Source organism: Diceros bicornis, chromosome 4 (genome assembly GCF_020826845.1).
Source record: "Diceros bicornis minor isolate mBicDic1 chromosome 4, mDicBic1.mat.cur, whole genome shotgun sequence".
NCBI classification, from domain to species: Eukaryota; Metazoa; Chordata; class Mammalia; order Perissodactyla; family Rhinocerotidae; genus Diceros; species Diceros bicornis.
In genome coordinates, this window is record NC_080743.1 from 89,745,139 (window position 1) to 89,764,567 (window position 19,429).

General features: G+C 45.0%; 1 protein-coding gene across 2 annotated transcripts in view; it reads left to right on the forward strand.

Moving 5' to 3' along the window:
• ASTN1 (astrotactin 1) overlaps positions 1–19,429 on the forward strand; it is a 313,546-nt gene that overhangs the window by 152,583 nt on the left and 141,534 nt on the right. Inside the window, exons 3-8 of one of the 2 annotated variants that reach the window (XM_058540000.1) lie at positions 659–1,052; positions 2,535–2,681; positions 3,733–3,840; positions 8,407–8,556; positions 9,556–9,747; positions 17,439–17,523. In XM_058540000.1, coding sequence (XP_058395983.1) covers positions 659–1,052; positions 2,535–2,681; positions 3,733–3,840; positions 8,407–8,556; positions 9,556–9,747; positions 17,439–17,523 — 1,076 coding nt within the window. The remainder of the gene's footprint in view (positions 1–658; positions 1,053–2,534; positions 2,682–3,732; positions 3,841–8,406; positions 8,557–9,555; positions 9,748–17,438; positions 17,524–19,429) is intronic. The other variant, XM_058540001.1, reaches the window with a different exon arrangement.

Genomic DNA, 19,429 nt, shown 5'->3' on the forward strand with positions numbered 1-19,429 from the left:
CCCCTGATGGGGCAGTTATTCTGATGGAGATGTTTAAGATTGGGCTGAGGACAGCCTGGATTCCTGTGATACACTCCATTGGGCACTTTCCATAGGTACCTAACTCAGTCCTTACCACCACCCTGTGAGGCTAAGTGGTATGTTCTCCATTATACAGGTGAGGAATCTCAGGTTTAGAATTTATAGGACTCGCTGATCATTAGTGGAGCCAGAGTTAGAATCTATACACGATTGATTTTTAAGATGCAAGAGAGGAAGAAACCAGATGCCATCCTGCTGCTAAAAATTGGCCTGAAACCAGCTTTACATGTAGTAGATTTGCCTTAGCAAAACCTCTCCCTTTTTTCTGCAGCTGAAATGACAGACACACACACACACAATCACCAAGACTTCTTTCTTCAAATTGTTTGCTAAGCCAGAAGCACCCATGGATCACTTCGAATGATGCCCTGCTCATCCCATTTTTCTCTCACCTTAAACACTGATCGCAGCAGACTGTCCCTCTGCTGCTGAGTGATGCTTGCTCTAAGTGCTTACCGTACCTGAATGAATGAATTAATGAGTGAGTGATGGATGGTAGTCGTGGGAGGGGTGATGCCTCTTTGTGGGACGAGCTCACCTGTCTTCCCACATCCATCTGCTTGTCCTCTCTCAACAGGGTGGCATGATTGCTCTGCTGCTGTCCATCTTGTGCCTGGTGATGATCCTGTACACTCGCCGGCGCTGGTGCAAGCGCCGCCGGGTGCCCCAGCCCCAGAAGAGTGCCAGCGCCGAGGCAGCCAATGAGATTCACTACATTCCTTCTGTGCTGATCGGAGGGCACGGGCGGGAGAGTCTGCGCAACGCCCGCGTGCAGGGCCACAACTCCAGCGGCACCCTGAGCATCCGGGAGACACCCATCCTGGATGGCTATGAGTACGACATCACTGACCTGCGCCACCACCTGCAGAGGGAGTGCATGAACGGAGGGGAGGACTTCGCCAGCCAGGTCACTCGCACCCTCGACTCCCTACAAGGCTGCAACGAGAAGACTGGGATGGACCTCACACCAGGTGGGGAGGGGAGAAGGACAAGGGGTGATTTGGTCCTTCCTCACAGGGAGCTAGGGAGTGAGTAGGGAACAGCTGTTTTCTAATTTTGTGGCTGGTTGTCATACATAATGGGACATGCCGGTGCCCTTTCCCAAGTGGGCAAGAAAAGTGAGCGTTTTCCTGAGATGATGGGAGCTGTTTTCTAATATAAGAAATCAGAAGAATAAGTGTAAATTGGATCCCTCTCCACTTCCACTTTGCATTGAAAGCAGAGACACTTTTACATCCAACAAGAGTGGGTTAGAGCCTTTATAGTATATGATGAGCAATCCTCAGGAATATAAGGACACAGCAAGGAAGATCAACATGTGTGTGAGATTTTTGTGTATAGTATGTTTACTTAGGCAATTTAATTTTCCACTGAAGTGGAGAGGAGAGAGGTATCTGTTCTTTTCTATAACTCCTGAGACTTTGGCCTGGGGTGTTTTAGTTGTGTTGTCTTGCCCATGGCTCAGTGGTCTTTGCAAGGGATGTACTTTTTCAAAGAAGATGAAAGAATGCAGTCAAGCTGTCAGACCTCAAACACTTTGTGTATCTATGGAGACACTGCAGGGAAGAGACTTGGACCTAATCAGCTGAGCAAGACAGGGATCAACAAAATTCAGAGAGGAAACAAGTCCTTTTCTTTTACAGTAGCCCACCTGTCTCTCTCTCAAACTTCTACAAATAAGCAACTCCCCATAGATAAAACCCCATGACGGCGATCCTTTAAGGTACTGCCCAATCATCTTCGAAGAAGACATTTTTGATACTGAATATTACATAAGATATATGGGCTTTCAGTGGGGCTTGAAAAGAGGGAAATTGCATCCTAGAGGTTTCCATCCTGCTTGTTATCTAGACGAGATCCTATATGAATAGCCACTTCCTAATAAGATTTAAAGTCTGGGAACTTCTTGAGAACATGGCACACATCTTCAATATCTCATATTCCCCATAGCACCTGGTGTAGTGCTAAGCCCATCAAGTAGCCATATGATACTCAGGGATTACAAACAAATGCATCCAGGGCAAATAGCACAAATTTGTGAAATAGCTGGATGTCAGACAGTAGGGAATGGTGCAGACTGTGGTGAAAGAGAGAAGGCATGTTCTGCCTGAATGCACTCAAATTCAAATTCTTTTAAAGCTTTGTACTGACCAAAAGAAAGAAATCTGCAGTCTGTATCTCACCAGAGGGCCACACGTGGTGACCCTGTCAATGCAGAATTAGTTGAATTAGATTTTCAGTTGTGATCACTCTTACTTCACTTCTTCTCTTATAACTCTGTAGTCCTCTGGAAATCAAAGAGGAATATTTCAGTCTCTGCCAGTCTCTCACTTTAAAGGTTCTTTATTTCAATTCTGTGAAACTCCATCTCCTTGGTTCATGCAGATTTCCTTGCTCTCACTTTCTTTTGGCCTTTTCTGTTAAAATCTTTGCCTTGACTTTTCCTTATACAGGAAGTGACAATGCCAAGCTGTCACTGATGAACAAATATAAAGATAACATCATTGCCACCAGCCCTGTGGACTCCAACCACCAGCAGGCAACCCTGCTCTCTCACACCTCCAGTAGCCAGAGAAAGCGGATCAACAACAAAGCAAGAGGTACCCATGTCTGCTGGTAGGGCTTTCAGGTGGATTCCCTAGTATCAGTAGAGACAGGGCCGTTAATATCCTCCACCCCCACTCTCAGGCATGGCTGGGGTGTGTCCTGGCACAGTCTTTCTAGAGGCCTGTTGAGTGCTGCTTACCAAAAAATTTAAATATGCAAACCTTTTGACCAAGTAATTTCAACAACAAGAATTTATCCTTAGGAAATAATTGAAAAATGAGCAAAGATGTGTGTAAAAGGCTGTTCATCACAACATTGTTTAAAAGAGTGAAAATTGGAAATAGTTTAAATGTCCATCAATAGGGAATTGGTTAACTAGCTCCACATCTGTCTGCTGTCCAGTGGCCTATAATGCAGCCATTCAAGATGATGATATAGATCTATATTTGTTAACATGGAAAGTTGCCCACCCATTTATTAAATGGATAAAAAATGAGATTATAAAGTAGAAGGTATAGCAGACTGCCATTTTTAAGAGGAGATTAAAAAGCCTTTATCTATTTCTGAATCAGAAAATGATGGACGGTATATACATCAAATGTTAACAGTTTTTCTCGGATTTAGAGGACATCAGAGTTGTTCCCTTTACACATTTTTGTGTATTTTCTTTATTCTTTTTTGTTTTTTCCATATTAAATCTATATTAATTCTAGAACCAGAAAAAAATATCCTATGCCCCTCTTTACATAATTGCAGTATCCTATCAACCAGAATCATGACCTGTAAGGAGGGAAGTTTCCCTTTTTTCCTTTTCCACCTACCTTCCACGAACGTCCTCTCTGGCGGATAGCTGCCAGGAACGGCCCTCCTCAGTAGGAGCGTGGGCTGGTGGGTGTAGGACCCTAGTGATTGCTGTTATGTAAAGAGCTCCTTCTCCAATAAATCTTTATATCAGGAAGCTTCAGTCCCCAAGGCTACTCCTCCCGGATTGTCAGTCAACCCACTCTGATTTTTACCGATTTTTCTCTTGAACTTGCCCAGTGATTTGGTGTCATGAAGACAAACCTGAAGGTCTTGTCTTTGCCGTGCTTCTTTCCATTACAGCTGGTTCTGCCTTCCTAAACCCTGAAGGGGACTCTGGCACAGAGGCAGAAAACGACCCCCAGCTGACGTTTTACACCGACCCGTCTCGGAGCCGGAGGCGCAGTAGAGGTAGGAATGGTGGAGGGCCAAAGGGGAGTGAGAGAGGCTCTGAGGAGGGAAGGCAGGGAGCTGCAGAGGTGCTGGGTCAGGCTGGGGGCTCTGGGGAGCAAAGCCAGTTTCTGCAGAAAGAATTCCTGGACCACAATTGATGTTCCCTCCTAAGGAAGAAAGAAGAGCCTAGAGTGGGAACTTGCAGAGAATCATCTCTCCCAGATAATGGCGCTCTCAAACAAGTTTTCAAGTTGTTTGAAAGGCTATTTCTTGGTCAGAAGACTCTCAATTCCTTCTGGAAGCCTCAGGAGTCATCTTTTGCTGTTTAGACACAGGAAATAAAGTTGATAAAGAGTTTTGTGTGAAAAAATGGACAGTATAGGTACCCTTGCTCACCCAGCCACAGTGGCCTTGGGATCGGGCGAGGCAGGGATTGGGGGTCAGGGTAGTTGAGGAATGATCTATGGCCTGAAAAACGTGTGTAATGGTATTTGGCCTTTAGTCTCCTGCCCAGTAGAATCACGAGACCCCAAGCCTGCGAATCCCCTCCTTTCTCCTGGCAGGGTCCAGGTTAATTACTTCATCCTCCTCAGCATTGATAGAGTCATCCTTTCATGCAGCCACTGTCTGTGCCACTCCACCCTGATACTTAGTCTAGGCTTCAGGTGTAGCTATTGCACCTGTGGCTGCTGCTGCCTATGATTTTGCTGGTATCACCATCATCACTGAGGGAGGTCTGGGTTCAAGCACCATTCAGCCTCCATTTACTTGCTGTGTGACATTGGATAAGGACAACACATTCCCTGAGCCTCAGTTGCCTCACATATTAAATGGATTAACAATACCTCACACAAAGGACTCCTGTCAGAATTAAATTATATTAAAATGTGCTTTTTTGGCGACTGACAAAGCACTATGAAATTCTTGTTATTGTTGCCATTAGAACTCTCCCCAGTGCAGCCTTTGGTTTCTACAGCACTCTGTCTTAAAGAATTTTGGACAGGGCCTCCTTGAGATACAATGGAGGATGTTTGAGTGACCTCACCTCGTGTTGTACTCAATAGCATCTTCCCCAACCAATAACCAACCAATGCCCCCTAAAAGACACCTATATTTTGGCCCTCTCCTCCCTCCACTTGAGTTCTTTTCATATCGAGGGCATTCTTCCTAGAGATTGGAAGAACCCGTTTCATTTCCTCATTTCCACTTTCTGTAGGCATTGCTGCTGTCAGTACAAAATTTCTTCCCACCATTTTTTCTTAAGAAATCAATGAGGCTCTGGGCAGCCTAATGTCTGATGCCATAGTATCCCTGAGGTGAGAATGTGGATCCCTTGATCCTCATTACATATTTATATACAGCAAATAGTCAGCCTAGGCTACAGCAAAGCAGGGTGTGTTCTGCTTTAATAAAATCCTGTTTTAAGAAAATCCATAGTAATGAATCAGAATGAGTTTCTTTGCAGCATAAAATTGTTCCTTTTAAATACCAAGTGCGCCTAGTCCATCAACTGTTTATTACTATTAACTAGACTGTAAGCTTCTTAGGGATGGCCATGTCTAATTTATTTTTCTAAAGTGACAAGTGAAGGATTTTGCTATAATAGAAGCTTGTAAGGGTTTGTTGAATTGATCTGGATACATCAGTCAGGCCAGCCAGAAATTTTATAACCTACCTGCCATGGGTCAGTCTTTGTGATAAGTGGTGGAAACATGAAAACAGGACACAGTGAAAGGCTTAATTTAATAATATAAATAAAGTGAAATGAATGCTCAGAAGAGAGAACAGTTAATTCTACCTGGTAGCAATAGGAGGCAAAAAAGGAGAAAATAATTAGACCTCGGTTATATACAACCGAGGTATAAGATTTCTTGAAAGAGGAAAATTAGGGTAAAGGCATTCTAGTAGAGGAAAATAGCGTACGAAAAGCCTTGAAGGCAAAAAAGAACATGGTATTATCAAGCAAGTAAAAGCAGTTCAACATGGCAGCTGTAATCAGGGATATAAACATACAGACACATAGGGGCAGTGGGGATGGGGCTGGATGACAGGCTGGCTACCAAAAGACCCCACATACGCCATGTTACTGAGTTTGCACTTGGTTCTGTAGGTCATAGGAAACCACTGGAAATTGTGAAGACAAGTAGAGATGCTGGATGATGGTTTGATGATGCAGACAGACCAGAGAGACAAGAAGATGAGTAGCAAGTTATTCATGTGAGAGCAGTGGCAAGTGCCCGTAAACAGTGACAGCACTGTGTGACGAGGGCTATAACAGCAGGGTGCACCGAGGGCTAGAGGAACAGCCAGGAATGAGTGAGAATCTATTCTTGAAGGCTTCAGGGAAGTGTTTACAGGGAGATGTTGTTTGAGCTGAGACTTGAAGAGTAGGTGTGTACCAGGCTGACAAGGTGACAAAATGGCATTCTGTGGAGGAGGAAATAATATGTGCAAAGTCAGAGGGACATAAACGATAATGGTCTAGTCAGAGAGCAGTAAATAGTTTACTAAAATGAAGCTTATGGTGCAAGTTTGTAGTTTGCTTAGGAAATAAGGCTGAAAGATCAGGAGAAGGTACATGGCCTTGACTGAAGGCCTTGGACCTGACACTTCAGTTGGAGTCATTGAAGGCTTTTAAAGAGCATTGCGCTTGTCCACTCTGCTTCATCTAGGCCACTGTGGAGGATAGGTGAGAGGAGGGGGACGTTGAGGCAGGGAGTCTGGGTGGATGGCTATTGCCATAGTCTAGGCGTGAGATGATAGGTGTAGGTAGGGATGGAGAGAAAGGAAGCAAGAGAATTTTGGACACAAAATGAAGAATGATTTAATAGCATTGGTCGTGGAGAGGGTGTGGTTTATGAAAGAGAGGGAAAAGGTAGACGCGATGGGGTTTTTGGACTTGAGAAGCCAAGAAGATGACAGTGCCATTCGCTGGGCAGTGGAAATAGGAGGGGGAGGAGGGTCTGAAGGAAGGTGGCGAGAGTTTGGTTTTGGATATCGTATTTGAGTGTCTGAAGGACATTCTAGTGGTACATCTGCTGCTCAGAGCTGGTCTGGGCTAGTGTGCAGAAATAGAATCTATGTTGAAAGGGTACTAACATGAATAGAATATCTCTAGGTAGCAAGGGACAGAGGATCCAGAGGCTGCTGGCCACCCTGGAGTATCTCCCTCCAAGCTATTGCCAACACACCCACTCAGGGAATCTGCTCCCATAAAGTGTGGGTGTAGCCATGAACCAAAACCTTCCCTGCACTCCTAAGAACAGTGGTTCCAAAGGCTCCACTGGGTCCAAAGATTGATTAATGCATTGTCTGGGGCTGTAGCCTCAGCTGGACCTGTGCTTTGATCTCGGCTCCACTCCTTAGTAGCTGCTTGACCCTGGACAAGCCTGTAGGCTGTCTAACTCACTGCTCTTCTGCAGGAGCCGCCTCATCAGATTGTGGTCGTTGTTCAATGATATGAGCCGTGTAGAAGCCTGGGCACTGGTGCCTGACGCATACTTACACTTCATAAGTGTTAACTATCACTATGAGGTTAATCTCTTTGAGACTTACTTTCCTTACCTGTAAAGTGGGTAGTTACTGTACAGACTCATAGATTTATTGTAAGGAAGCAAATATTAAATGTAAAATAAGGTATGTGAAACACTTTGCTCACTGTCTGACATAATAGATGCCTTTAATTTCTATCAATAATAAATATTAACACAGACCATAGAAAATTCCAAAGGACCGATATTTTGTTGGCAACTTGCCTTGCTTTCTTACCTTCTCGCATCTGTTCTGCCTCCATGTGAAGGGTCCCTCTTGTCACTACCATTTTATCCTTTCTACCAAAACCAAACCCCAAACCCCAAACCCAACAAACAAAAAACACACCAAAAAATCCTCCCTTCCTATCCCTGTCCCCTCCTACCTGGGAGTGTTGTTTATTCCTAGCATTATTATTATCTCACTAAGCTTCCATTTATAACCTTACCCCACTGGCTGCGGGACTGGGGAGAGCCTTCAGGTGTGACAATATCCTCTACTCACGCAGAGCAGACTTTCCTCATTTTCCTCCTTCCAGGCCCTACAGAGCAAGAGTCACTTGTAGGACTCCCACCTATAGAAGTTCCTCTGGAGAGGTAGTTTGAGCCCCGGGAGTGGAGGAGCTGGTTTGTGTGAGCGCCCTCTATGGAAAGCAGTGGAAAGTGCAGGGAGCTCCAGCGTGGGGTGAAAGCGTTCCTGCCAGCCTTGGGCAAGAGGTTGGAGCTCAGCCAGGCGAGTAGAAGGGAGAATGCCCTCCTTTAGGATTTCTCCTGTGAACCTGGCCCAGGAAGAGTGCAGAAGAATTGCATACAGCTGACCCTTGTTGACCTTGAGGGCCACCAGTCCCCTCTGAGGGCCAAGTCCCCTCTGACTCAAACGTGACATGTACTCCATGAGGATGGTCACTGAGGTCGTGCAGCTAGAGACGTTTCCCGCTGGGCTAGGTTTGCCAGCTGCCTCGCCTATTTGCCGGGCTGGGCAACAAAATGCCAGGTTGGCCTGTCACTGCCAAGAGTTTCACCACCATGGGTCTTGCTTTTGTCTTACTTTCAGTGGGCTCTCCCCGAAGTCCTGTGAATAAGACCACCTTGACGTTAATCAGCATCACCAGCTGTGTGATCGGCCTCGTGTGCTCCTCTCACGTGAGCTGCCCTCTCGTTGTCAAGATCACCCTGCACGTTCCTGAGCACCTGATCGCCGATGGTGAGCCCACTTCTGAGGATGCAGCCTCCTCCCTAAAGAGGAAGGTTTCAGGTTGGGCAGGGAAGATACAGAGAAGCCAGAGGTCACTGTTACCTCTTACTATAAGTGAGGAAAAAAATAAACCCAGATAGTAAGGCTTAGGACAAAATTGGATCGGCCACAAATGAAATCAGAAAGCAGGTTTAGAAAAAGAAAAAAAAAAACAAAACTGAACAGCTCTCCTCTTCTTCTCTGTGCCCACTCCCATTTTCCGTTTCTGTTTGTTTTTATATAAGCCCTGTCTTTGTAAAGAAATGCAGAGCATACTGGCTACAAGTAGGCAGCCACCAAGATTCTCGTAGCCTTTGAGAGGAGAGAAGCTAAGTGGAGTAGTAGAGGTTTAAGAATCAGACCCCTCTGGTTTTGTATGCCCAAGTGAGACATTCCTAATTGTGGTAACTTGCTATAAGCCTAGAACTCTGAATCAATAATTTACTTTCATCCTGGGGGACCCCAATCTAATGAGGGAGTAACATAGGTTCTGAGAATCATGAATTAGTTAAGCCCAGAGCACCTGATTGACTTGTTAATGTCTGTTTTCTCGGTTGCTGTAAGGCTGCAAACAGGTGGGGGCTGTCCGCAGTGTTAGAGGGCCTGCTATTTCATGGCAAGTGAAGATAGGCAGCAGGTCCCTGTTCCTTGGACAAGTGCCAGTGCCCGTGGCTGGGTCTGATGGAGCCGTGCCACGGCCATCACAAAGTGGCTCTGTCTCTGTATCCCTTAGGTCCACCCTGCTAGAGACGGGAAGGAGCAAGGCAGCAGGGGACGAGATGGCGGGAGGTCCAAGCAGTGGCCGAGCCTCCATCTGCTGATCCCTTGCTTGGGGGCTCATGACAGGCCAGGACTGGTGGGAGTAATGACCTTGGTTTGGGGCTAACCTGTAGAGTGTCCCTTACTCTGTCTTCAGTGATGTGTGTGTGTGTATTGTGTGCACACGGCATGCCTCCTCTCCCCCTGCAGGAAGCCGCTTCATCTTGCTGGAGGGGAGCCAGCTGGATGCCAGTGACTGGCTGAACCCTGCCCAAGTGGTGCTCTTCTCTCAGCAGAACTCCAGTGGGCCCTGGGCCATGGACCTCTGTGCCCGGCGGCTCCTGGACCCCTGTGAACACCAATGCGACCCCGAAACTGGTAGGCGGGAGCACCGGGCAGCGGGTAACTGTCAGAGTTCATGCCTCTTGCAATCACTCCCTTGACACCCAGGCCAGCCCTCCTGATTGTCCCACTGCCACTGGGAGCCTAGACCGTGCAAACCGCCAGCATGTGGTTGGACCCCTGAGCATGTTGGCTTAAAATGTGGGGTCATCTTCTAGCATGGAAGCTTCTAGAATTTTTAAGCCTTGGAAGTATCCTAACTGTAGCCCCATGCCAGACAGGTCAGTTGAGGATGACCTCCATAGCCCACTTGCCATCCCGTCAGGGGTTATCATCTCCTGGGGCTAGACTTTTCATGCTTGCTTATTGTAAAAAATTTGGAAAATCTAAAAAAGCTTATAGAAGAAAATGATAATCATCTATAATTCTATCTCCTGGAGAAATCATTTTAAAATTTTAATGTCTTCCCTTCCAATCTTTTATCTATGCATGATTTTTAGAGGCTTGCAAGCACACTAAGTCCAGTTTTTTTAAATGATTTTTTCATTTAACATTCTATCGTGAGAGTTTTCCAGAACCATTAAATAATCTTCAATAACATAATTTTAATGGTCATTTGGTATTCTATTGTATGTCTATATCATAGCTCATTTAAATAGTCCCCTATTATCTGACACTTAGGATGCTTTAAATTTTTAATTTTTACAAATACTGCTAAAATGAATATCTTTCCACATAAATGCAGGGCACATTTGAAGTTATTTTCTTCAGATAAATCTTGGAAGAGAGATTACTGGGCCAAAGGGTATAGACATCTTTCAGGCTATTGTATTATCAAATGGGGCTGGGGCTTCTCCACGAGAGGGTCCAGATTCAGATACAGCATGCACCAGGACACTTACAGTGCTTCTTGAGCTCCAAGATATCCAGGAGTATGGATCCCTCACTCCAGGTTGCTTTGCACTTGCATCATAGAAGGGGTTCGTCTAAGGTAGTCTTTATAAAAACCTGTGTCCGGTAGATTCAGTACCACAGACAGATCCTTCCCAGAGAAGTGATACAATGTCTTGGAACACAGGAAGAGGATATAGTGATATCTATGACCCCCATATGCGGTGATGCTGCAGTTGGGGGACAACTCCTCTAGCTCTCTGTACCTCATGTGTAGCCCCTCCTCCACCACATACACACACATGTGCGCACACACACACGTATATATGTATGTATACACACACACATCCCCCTACAGCTACATCTTCTTCAGGTGCTGGGGGTAGAGGGATATTAGTAGAGGTCGAGTCCAAGAGATCCAGCCCTTACTTCTGTTATAATCCATGGCTGCATCTCTTTGAGGGAGTAACAGGTAACTGTGATGTTTAAAGTTCACCTTCTTAGGTCTAAAAGTTGCTTTTACGTGGGCCCGTCACAGAGATTCTAGGCCCCCATATGGAGGAGAACGTACAACATTTCAAACATCTGATGTCTAAGACTGTGCTTACTTGCTGCTCCTCCCACGCTGTCAGGCAAACACCAAACCAAACAGATGGGCTGTACACCATGCCCAAAAGCCAGTGTGCTTGGGAGAAAGGAAAAAGGGCTCATCTCAGAGGTGGGGCCTCTCCATGCAACTGAGCTCATCTCTGGTCCCCCCGCTGACTTGAGTTAGGAGTCCTTGGATAATCTTAGTGGTTAAACTCACTTCTGAGAGAGCATGATCTTCAGAGAGCCTTGCAAGCTTCTACTGAGGTTTTAAAGAACAAGAAGCACTTTTAATTACATGTAGAAAGAAGGGATTGAGGTTTTAGGTGTCTTAGAGGGGAGGGGTCTTAGAGATAAGCTGCCTTCTTTCTTTAGATCAATGCTTGAGTTCCCCAAGAAGTTACATGACTTGCCCAAAGTCCCACAGCTACCTAAGGCAGCGTCTGTGTTCTCTCCATCATGAAATCAGAGCAGAGGTGTGATTATAAAAGGTTGCTTAATTTCCCCAGACATATCAGATCCAACATATTTGTCATTCAAAACTATTTAAGCAAGCATTATTACTGAGCATCACTGCTTACCAAGCCAGGAGCTGAGGAAGCTGCTTGTCCACAGCGAAGCTCCCATCACCTCTTCAGTCCTTCTCAGATGTCTCATTTCTTTTCTTTTTTTTTTAAATTTTTATTTATTTATTTTTTCCCCCAAAGCCCCAGTAGATAGTTGTATGTCATAGCTGCACATCCTTCTTAGTTGCTGTATGTGGGACACGGCCTCAGCATGGCCAGAGCAGCGGTGCGTCGGTGCACGCCCGGGATCCCAACCCGGGCTGCCAGCAGCAGAGCGCGCGCACTTAACCGCTAAGCCGCAGGGCCGGCCCAGATGTCTCATTTCTAATCCTTGCTGAAAATGACTTTGGGAAGCTCATGCCCTTGCTAGTGGCTTCCCAGTATCTGTGACAACTGGAAAGCCATGGATGGAGAATAAAAATAAAGACCCAAACCCCACAACAGAACTAAGGTGCAACATCTTCATTTGGGGTAGCAGTTGAGAAATGATGCTGCAGAGGATTTTATTTTCATTAATGCTGGAATTGGAAATCCTCCCCCTTCCTGCCCTGCTTCTTTCCACACATGGGATGATGTGGTCATCCCACACGCTCATCAGTAAGAAACTTTATCGCCTCCCACACTCCATCCTAGAGCCTTTCTCCAAAGAGCTGAGTGTGGGAATTGGCTGCAAGTCAAGTCGACGTTATTTTTGCAATCCTCCAGCTAACTCACTTGGAAATGTCATAGTGTTGGGACATGTGCTTTCCCAGCCAGGCTGAGTCGTCTGCTTATATGGATGTGTGGAACTGTGCAAGTGCACGTGTATACTTTTTCACACACACACAAACACAGACACTCAGTCACTGCAAAGGAGCAACCTCTGGGGCCTGGAGCTCTCCTTAGGCATCCTTCCAAAGTGTTCCATAGTTAAGCGCGTGTTTACTCATCACCTTCACAGCGTCCGGAATACCAGGTGTGGTAGGCAGAATAATGGGTCCCCAAAGATGTTCATATCCTATTCCCCAGGACCTGTAAATATGTTATGTTGCATAGCAAAGATGAATTCAATTTGCAGATGGAATTAAGGTTGCTAAACAGCTGACTTATTTTAAGGAGATTATCCTGGATTATCCAGGTGTGCCCAATGTAATTGCAAGGGTCCTTAAAAGTGGAAAAGGGAGAGAGAAGAGGAAACAAGAGTGATGTGATATGAGAAGGACTCAACCAGCGCTTGCTGGCTTTGACGATGGAGGAAGGGGGCGTGAACCACGCATGGTGAGCGACCTCTAGAAGCTGGAAAGGGCAAAGAGACGGAGTTTACCCTCCAGCCTCCAGAAAGGAACATAGTCCTATGGACACCTTGATTTTAGCGCAGTGAGACTCGTGTCAGACTTCTGACCTACAGAACCGTAAGATAATATATTTATGTTGCTTTAAACCACTAAGTTTGCGGTAATTTTTTACGGCAGCTGTAGAATAGTAATACACCTGGGAAGGAGAAACAGGACAGAGAAAGAACAAGCAGTGTTATGTGACTCTTTATATTGCCCCAGCCCAATTCATAGAGAATGGCTACGTAGACCTTCTGAAGATGTGTCAGGAATCTGTGGAAGAACTGGAGCTGGAGGAAACTTGCTGATCTCTTTTCCATTCCAGCCTTGCTTTTACCTTCTAGCAACATGCTAATCGGGAGGGATGTAATGTACCTAAAGCTCCTAGCCCAGTGCCTGGGAGCCCAGTGCCAACTGCACAGTGACATTCTCCCCAGATCCTTCCAGGTTTGTAACCTAGGTGTGTCTCTGGTTAAGTTGGGCTAACAGCAAACCACTAAGGTTGTAAAGTTTATGGATCCAGCGAGAGGTTGACTTTTCCTATCCTTTCTAAAGGTTTCTGTTGTGTTTGTAGGTTTGTTTGATTGTTTGTTTTTTGTTGGAAACACAGACTAACTGGTTTCAGTGACTTCTCTCTGTACTCCATTCCTGGCCTTTGTTCTGCCATATGGGCAGCTGTGGAAGCTTCACATACCTGCTTAATTTCACAGTCCCCGTCAGTCCTGCCCACAGACCCTCATTGCCCTTTTCAAGATATCTAGCTGTTATGGGTCTGCAAGGAGCATGGGCTTCCAAGCTAAATCAAGTTTTAATCACCATCCAAGATGTTCACCGAAATTCCTTCTGTCCCAGATCTTTCCGTACATTGGTCCCAACTATGTAGAAGTGTGTAAAACCTGATGAGGGGCATTGGAGCATATTTTCAGATTCAATCTAGCCCTCTTCCCCTTTCTTGCTCAGAACCCTGCCTCCCTCTCTCTAGCCTTTCCTGGTTTTTTGAACCCAATTTGGCAGGAGAGCACAGCTTCCATTTTTTTTCTCATTCCAAACTCCCTTTTTTGGCCCAGTTAAAGCACCTTCCTTTGAGATGTCCTTTCGGCCTGTTTCCCTCTGTCTGCCCTCTTGGAGTCATGTGGGGCTGTTTGACTCTGGGCCTGCCTCTTGCCTGATGTCTCCATGGGGGAGGAGACCAGGCATTTAGATATGGCCCAAGTTCAGACGTCTAACAAAGATTGCCCTTTTTAGATGAAGCACAAACAATTCCATTTAATAAAAGCCAACAGCTACCTGAAGGATAGAGATGACTCAGGGCTTTTGGCCTTGATCTGTATTTACCTCATGAAGAACTTGTGGTGAGCCCAGTCATAGCTGAGGAGCCTTAGCTTTAAGGTCTTCCTTTAATCCTTTGATGAGATTTGTGCCTAAGTCTATAGACTGGGAAATGACCAAAGGCACTGTCCATCATACAAGGCGCCTCAAGGCGTTTGCCCTCAGGATACCAAGCACAAATCAAAGTATAGCCATCTCCAGGCCCTGCCTGGATCTCTTCTCAGTGGGCTTCTACTCTTTAGCAGCATGGTTGCCTGTGAGTGCCTCCTGCAGGGCATACTACATCCCTGTTGGGCACTTCTCTGTGGCCATGACACGTATCTCCATTGGATTCCTATGAGCACTACCACAGAGTCGGCACGTCATGTGTTCCCCGCCATCTGTCACAGCAGATGCAGAGACTGTAACACTTCTAGCTTAGGAGGGCATCCAACACCCTTGTGGGGTCTTTAAAATTCACAGCTAACAGTCGGAGCTTGTGCTTGCATGAAACCCCTCTTAAAGTCAAGATTTAGCAGTTGGTTGCCATAGCAACTTTCCTCATCAAGTCTGAACTTTCAATATAGATGGCCAAACTGGTTTTGAGGAGAAATACAGAAGAGGGAAATTTGGTGGGTTCTGGAAATGAGGATCATTTGAGAGGCAAATTTTGGATATCCTCAAACTCGAGCCTGATGTGTTTGAAAATTTCTCTGTTGCTCTGACTTTGGGCTGCATATGACACTATATGGAGAAAAGCTTTATCTGTCGTCGGCAGTGTGTCTCCACATAGTAATGAACGATGGAAACCTCATAAGGAGATAATGACTAGGAAGGCAATTTGAGAAAGGTAAATGTGCTCTACAAATGGTAGGTAACACCATCATTAGGAAAATCAGGCTCTGCTTGAACTCTGAGTTGTTACTGCATTTATTTTTATATGTTTCATGGTAACTAGATATTAAATGTGGAAGAAGGACTGCCTTTTTTGTCAATCCTTACTTCTAGGCAAGGCACCCAGCCAAGACCATTCTAAGAGTCAGAGTGATGGGTTCGACAACCTCTTCAGGTTACTTCCTGTTTTTTAATGTCATACCCATGCCTAATGTCCACAAGGACAATCAGGAGGGGATCTCCTTAAGGGAGAAGCATATCTGGCCCTTGGCCCATTAACTGACTTAGATATCTGCATCTTGGGGAGAGGTGGTGGTGGTGGTATCTATAAATTTACAGCAAATGCTTTAATATATTTATTCTCCATGACACAGTATTTATAAAAGGCCTCTTCATATGGGGGGAAACTAACCTCGTTCCTGCCCTTGTGTAGCTTATAGTCTATGCTTTCTTTGGCATTGATAAAGTATGAAGCCCAGCTCCTAGTACTTTCCTACTTTTGCTCGCTCTGGTTCTTGCCTTCTTTATCTTTCGTTCTATTGGAGAAGCAGCCTTCATTTGAAAGCCTTATCGTCCACTACCTAATTTCAATCTGTGTTTTCCAATGTTCGACTCATAGCTCCCTGACTATTCCCCACTGAAGCCAGTAAGTCAAGCCTATTGCGAATCTAACCCATGTGGAAGCCTGAATTTGCCATACAAGAGACCAAGTTTTGATCTACTACTCTCTGTGGATCCCCCACAAAGAAGTTACTCATTTTCACTCCACTCCTCAGCGCCTTGAGCTGAGCAGGTGTGGGGGAAGAAGATGAGTGTTATTTGGTAGTGATGCCCTGATGGGCAGTAGCTTATAGGTCAATCATGAAAGGAATGGTTGAATTTAGATCCTAAGAAAAAACTTCCTGCTCAGGGCCTACCAATCCCTTCCCTCATGACTCTGAGGCCCCTTCACTTCATTTTTATTGGTTTTTATCATTAAAAGAGAAAATAGCAGTCAAAGCTATTATTCTATCTATATCCTTTTTAAGCATCTCTTGCTAGGGAGATAGAGAAACTGTGTGCCCCTTGTCTCGTTAGGGCATGCCACCTTTGTTATTTATAAATTTCAGGAAGTCACTCTCTGTTCTTTCACTACCTACAAACTAAATTACCAGCCAGTGAAAGAGTTAAGACTAGTGCTTTAGTGGAACTGTTCTCAGTGGTGTAGGGATGTGTAGCATTGCCTAAGGAATTATTCATATAAGGAAGCAGCAACAATTTTCTTCAAAATCAGTACTAAGTACAGCAGTGATTCTTAATCTTTGGGGATCTTAGATTTGTTTGTAAATCAGATGGATGTTATGGAACCCTGCCACAGAAAGATGCACATATGCACATATATGTACAGTTTTGCATACAATTCCAGGGGGGTCGTGGACCTCTTGGTATACTAAGGGAGTAACTAATGATCATGAAGCATAGTAATATCCTAAACAAATATAGAATTATAGATGATCTTTCTGTTTGCCAGCTCCGAGATAATTAGCCATTTTCACTTAAAAATGAAAACCCGGAGTTCCAATAAAACCATAATAGGTGTAAGTGGCCTCCTCTAAATATAGTAGTAGTTCTGTGGGCTAGCAGCATGGCATGGTGGGGAAAAACGGTCTGGAGTCAGAAAGACATAGGTTCAGATATTAACTATCATTTACAAGCTGTCTCCAGATCCCTTAATTTTTCTGAGCCTCAGTTTCCCCCATCAGCATAGCATAGTATTAATACCTACTTTTCAAATTTCTTAGAAATATTTGATGAAATAACTCACTTATGTGGTCTTTAAACATTTATTGATCACCTAATAGGTGCCTTGCAGTAAACTGGGCACTGAGAAGGTAAAGATGCAAAGTCCCTTTGCTCAAGCAGTTCTTGGTCTTTGTGTTTACAAAGCACATATAACAGGTGCTTTGTAAAGGTTGGGTTCCTCCGCGAGTGAAAATTATCACATAGTGGAAAATGGAGAGATTGGTGTGGCGTGTTCATTCACATGGGCGGTGGAGATGGCAGTGTATGACATAATGGGATTTATTGTCTCATCTTTGCCTCTATTAGAGCCAGAGCTTAATCTGATCATTTCATGTTAATTTTCTCAAACACAGACATGTTAATCAATTCCTTCATGTTTCTTTTTCTTCCTCCTTGCCCTGCTTCTAAGGGGAATGCCTCTGCTATGAAGGTTACATGAAGGATCCAGTGCACAAGCACCTTTGCATTCGGAATGAATGGGGGACAAACCAGGGGTAAGTGAGGGGATGGGAAGTTAGCCGGTTCCCAGATGTCACCATTCCCTCATGCAGACGTGACGTGGAGCAACTGCCTGCAGAGGAGCAGAGCTGAAGGGTGGTTATATTCTGAACAGCGAATGGGTAAAACTGTCACTGTGCATTTCCATATTTATACCAGTCCAATGACGTCCACATCATCTTTTTCTCCATTTACGAGTTCAGAGATGATGCCTCTGACTCGCAGCCCCACAGTCTCCAGCTGGGATCTGAAAATCAAGCTGTCCCTCTCTTCCTTTTCACATCACCGCCAGCAATGAGGATTCCACAGGCAGAACTTATTTTGTTGGAGACACGTGAAGCCACACAGACTCCAGTGTAGCTCTCCCAGAGCTTGACAAGCTTTGCGAGACTGACATGAGTAGAATCTTGTTTTCACCAGGACTGTCAGCAGGGGTGAAGTGCAAAGACTCAGGGAGCACTCGGTGTTGAGTAAGAGTGCTTTTGCCTGATCCCTAATTACCCTGTCTCTGGGAGACCTTTGCTTTCCCCCAAGCACACGACTGGGATAAAAAAGATACTTTGTCTATTGCTTTTTTTATTTTGTTTTTTTACATTTTTTTGAATTTTTTATTGTGATAAAATATACATAATATAAAATTTACCATTTTAACCACTTTTAAGTGTACCATTCAGTGGTGGTAAGTACATTCACATTGTCGTGCAACCATCACCGCTGTCCTTCTTCTATTGCTTTTTAAAAGCAACTTTCTGCTTTGTTTTGGGTGCTGAGAGCTTGCTTTCTGCATCGGCTGGGTCTTGGAGGAGGCTGAGAGGAGAAGGGGATCAATAAACGCTAACTAATAATAGCAATCAATGGAACAGGGAAAACTAGAAGGAAATCAAGGCAAATGCCATCTCGGAGTGATTGCTTGGACTGCAGATTAGAAATGCATTTGCAGCCAGAGAAGGTGGAAAAAAGAAACCACTGTCATTTCACACATTGCCTGTGAGAACTCATGTCCCTGAGGTCGATGATCAGCCCCCTCTGTGAGAATCTGAAGAGACCAAGCCTAGAATATTGAATGTAGTTCTGGACTCTCAAAGCAGTAAATATGGAGACAAATGGGTGAGAGTTTGGAGAAGAGCAATAAAAATGATTGAAGAGCCCAAGGGAGTGATTTATGATGAAGGGATAGAAAAACTCAGCTCGGAGAACTTGGCCAGCTGATGCCTAAGTCAAGGCATGATAGATGCCTGTAGAGTTAGAGGAGGGCAAATGTTCTGGAACGGGTTGAGGTTGAGGGATAAGGACAAGAGAGAATGAAGTTAGAGAAAGGAAATCTGAGTTACAGGTCAGAAAACTTGGGGAAGTCAAAATGCCATGAAATTTGTCTGTTGGCAAAAATGAAGGATTGCTCTGTTTCCACTGAATTTGAGATCCTGTCAGAGAGGCAGTCCACAAACGTTAGAGGGAGATGTTTGTAGAAGGGTAAATACATGTGAGGTGGCCTGTGGTTGGAAGACTGTTGGGGAGGGCAGAGGCCGTGGGTAATAGATGTCAAGCAGGGTATGAATAAAGAGTGCCACTTGCTATTTAAAGTCCCTTAGATCCCCTACTCTCGGACCCCTGAAATGTTTGCATAGTTTCTAGGGGTTTTAGCTTATGTGATGACTGAGAATTGTAAAGGGTGATGCATATTGTAAAGGGTGATGCATAACCAGCTCTCTCTCTCTTAGCCTGCAAACTTGCTGCTGAAGAAAACAATGACAAAATATCATTTCGCTTTTTGCCCTGAATGATCCAGGCTGGCTCTCTGCAGTGATTGGATTTGGTGGCTAATCGCTCAAGCCTCCACATCCCTTGCCTTGTAGACAGATCACGTGAGGATGGGCCTGACTTCACTTGGTAATTGTGCAGAGC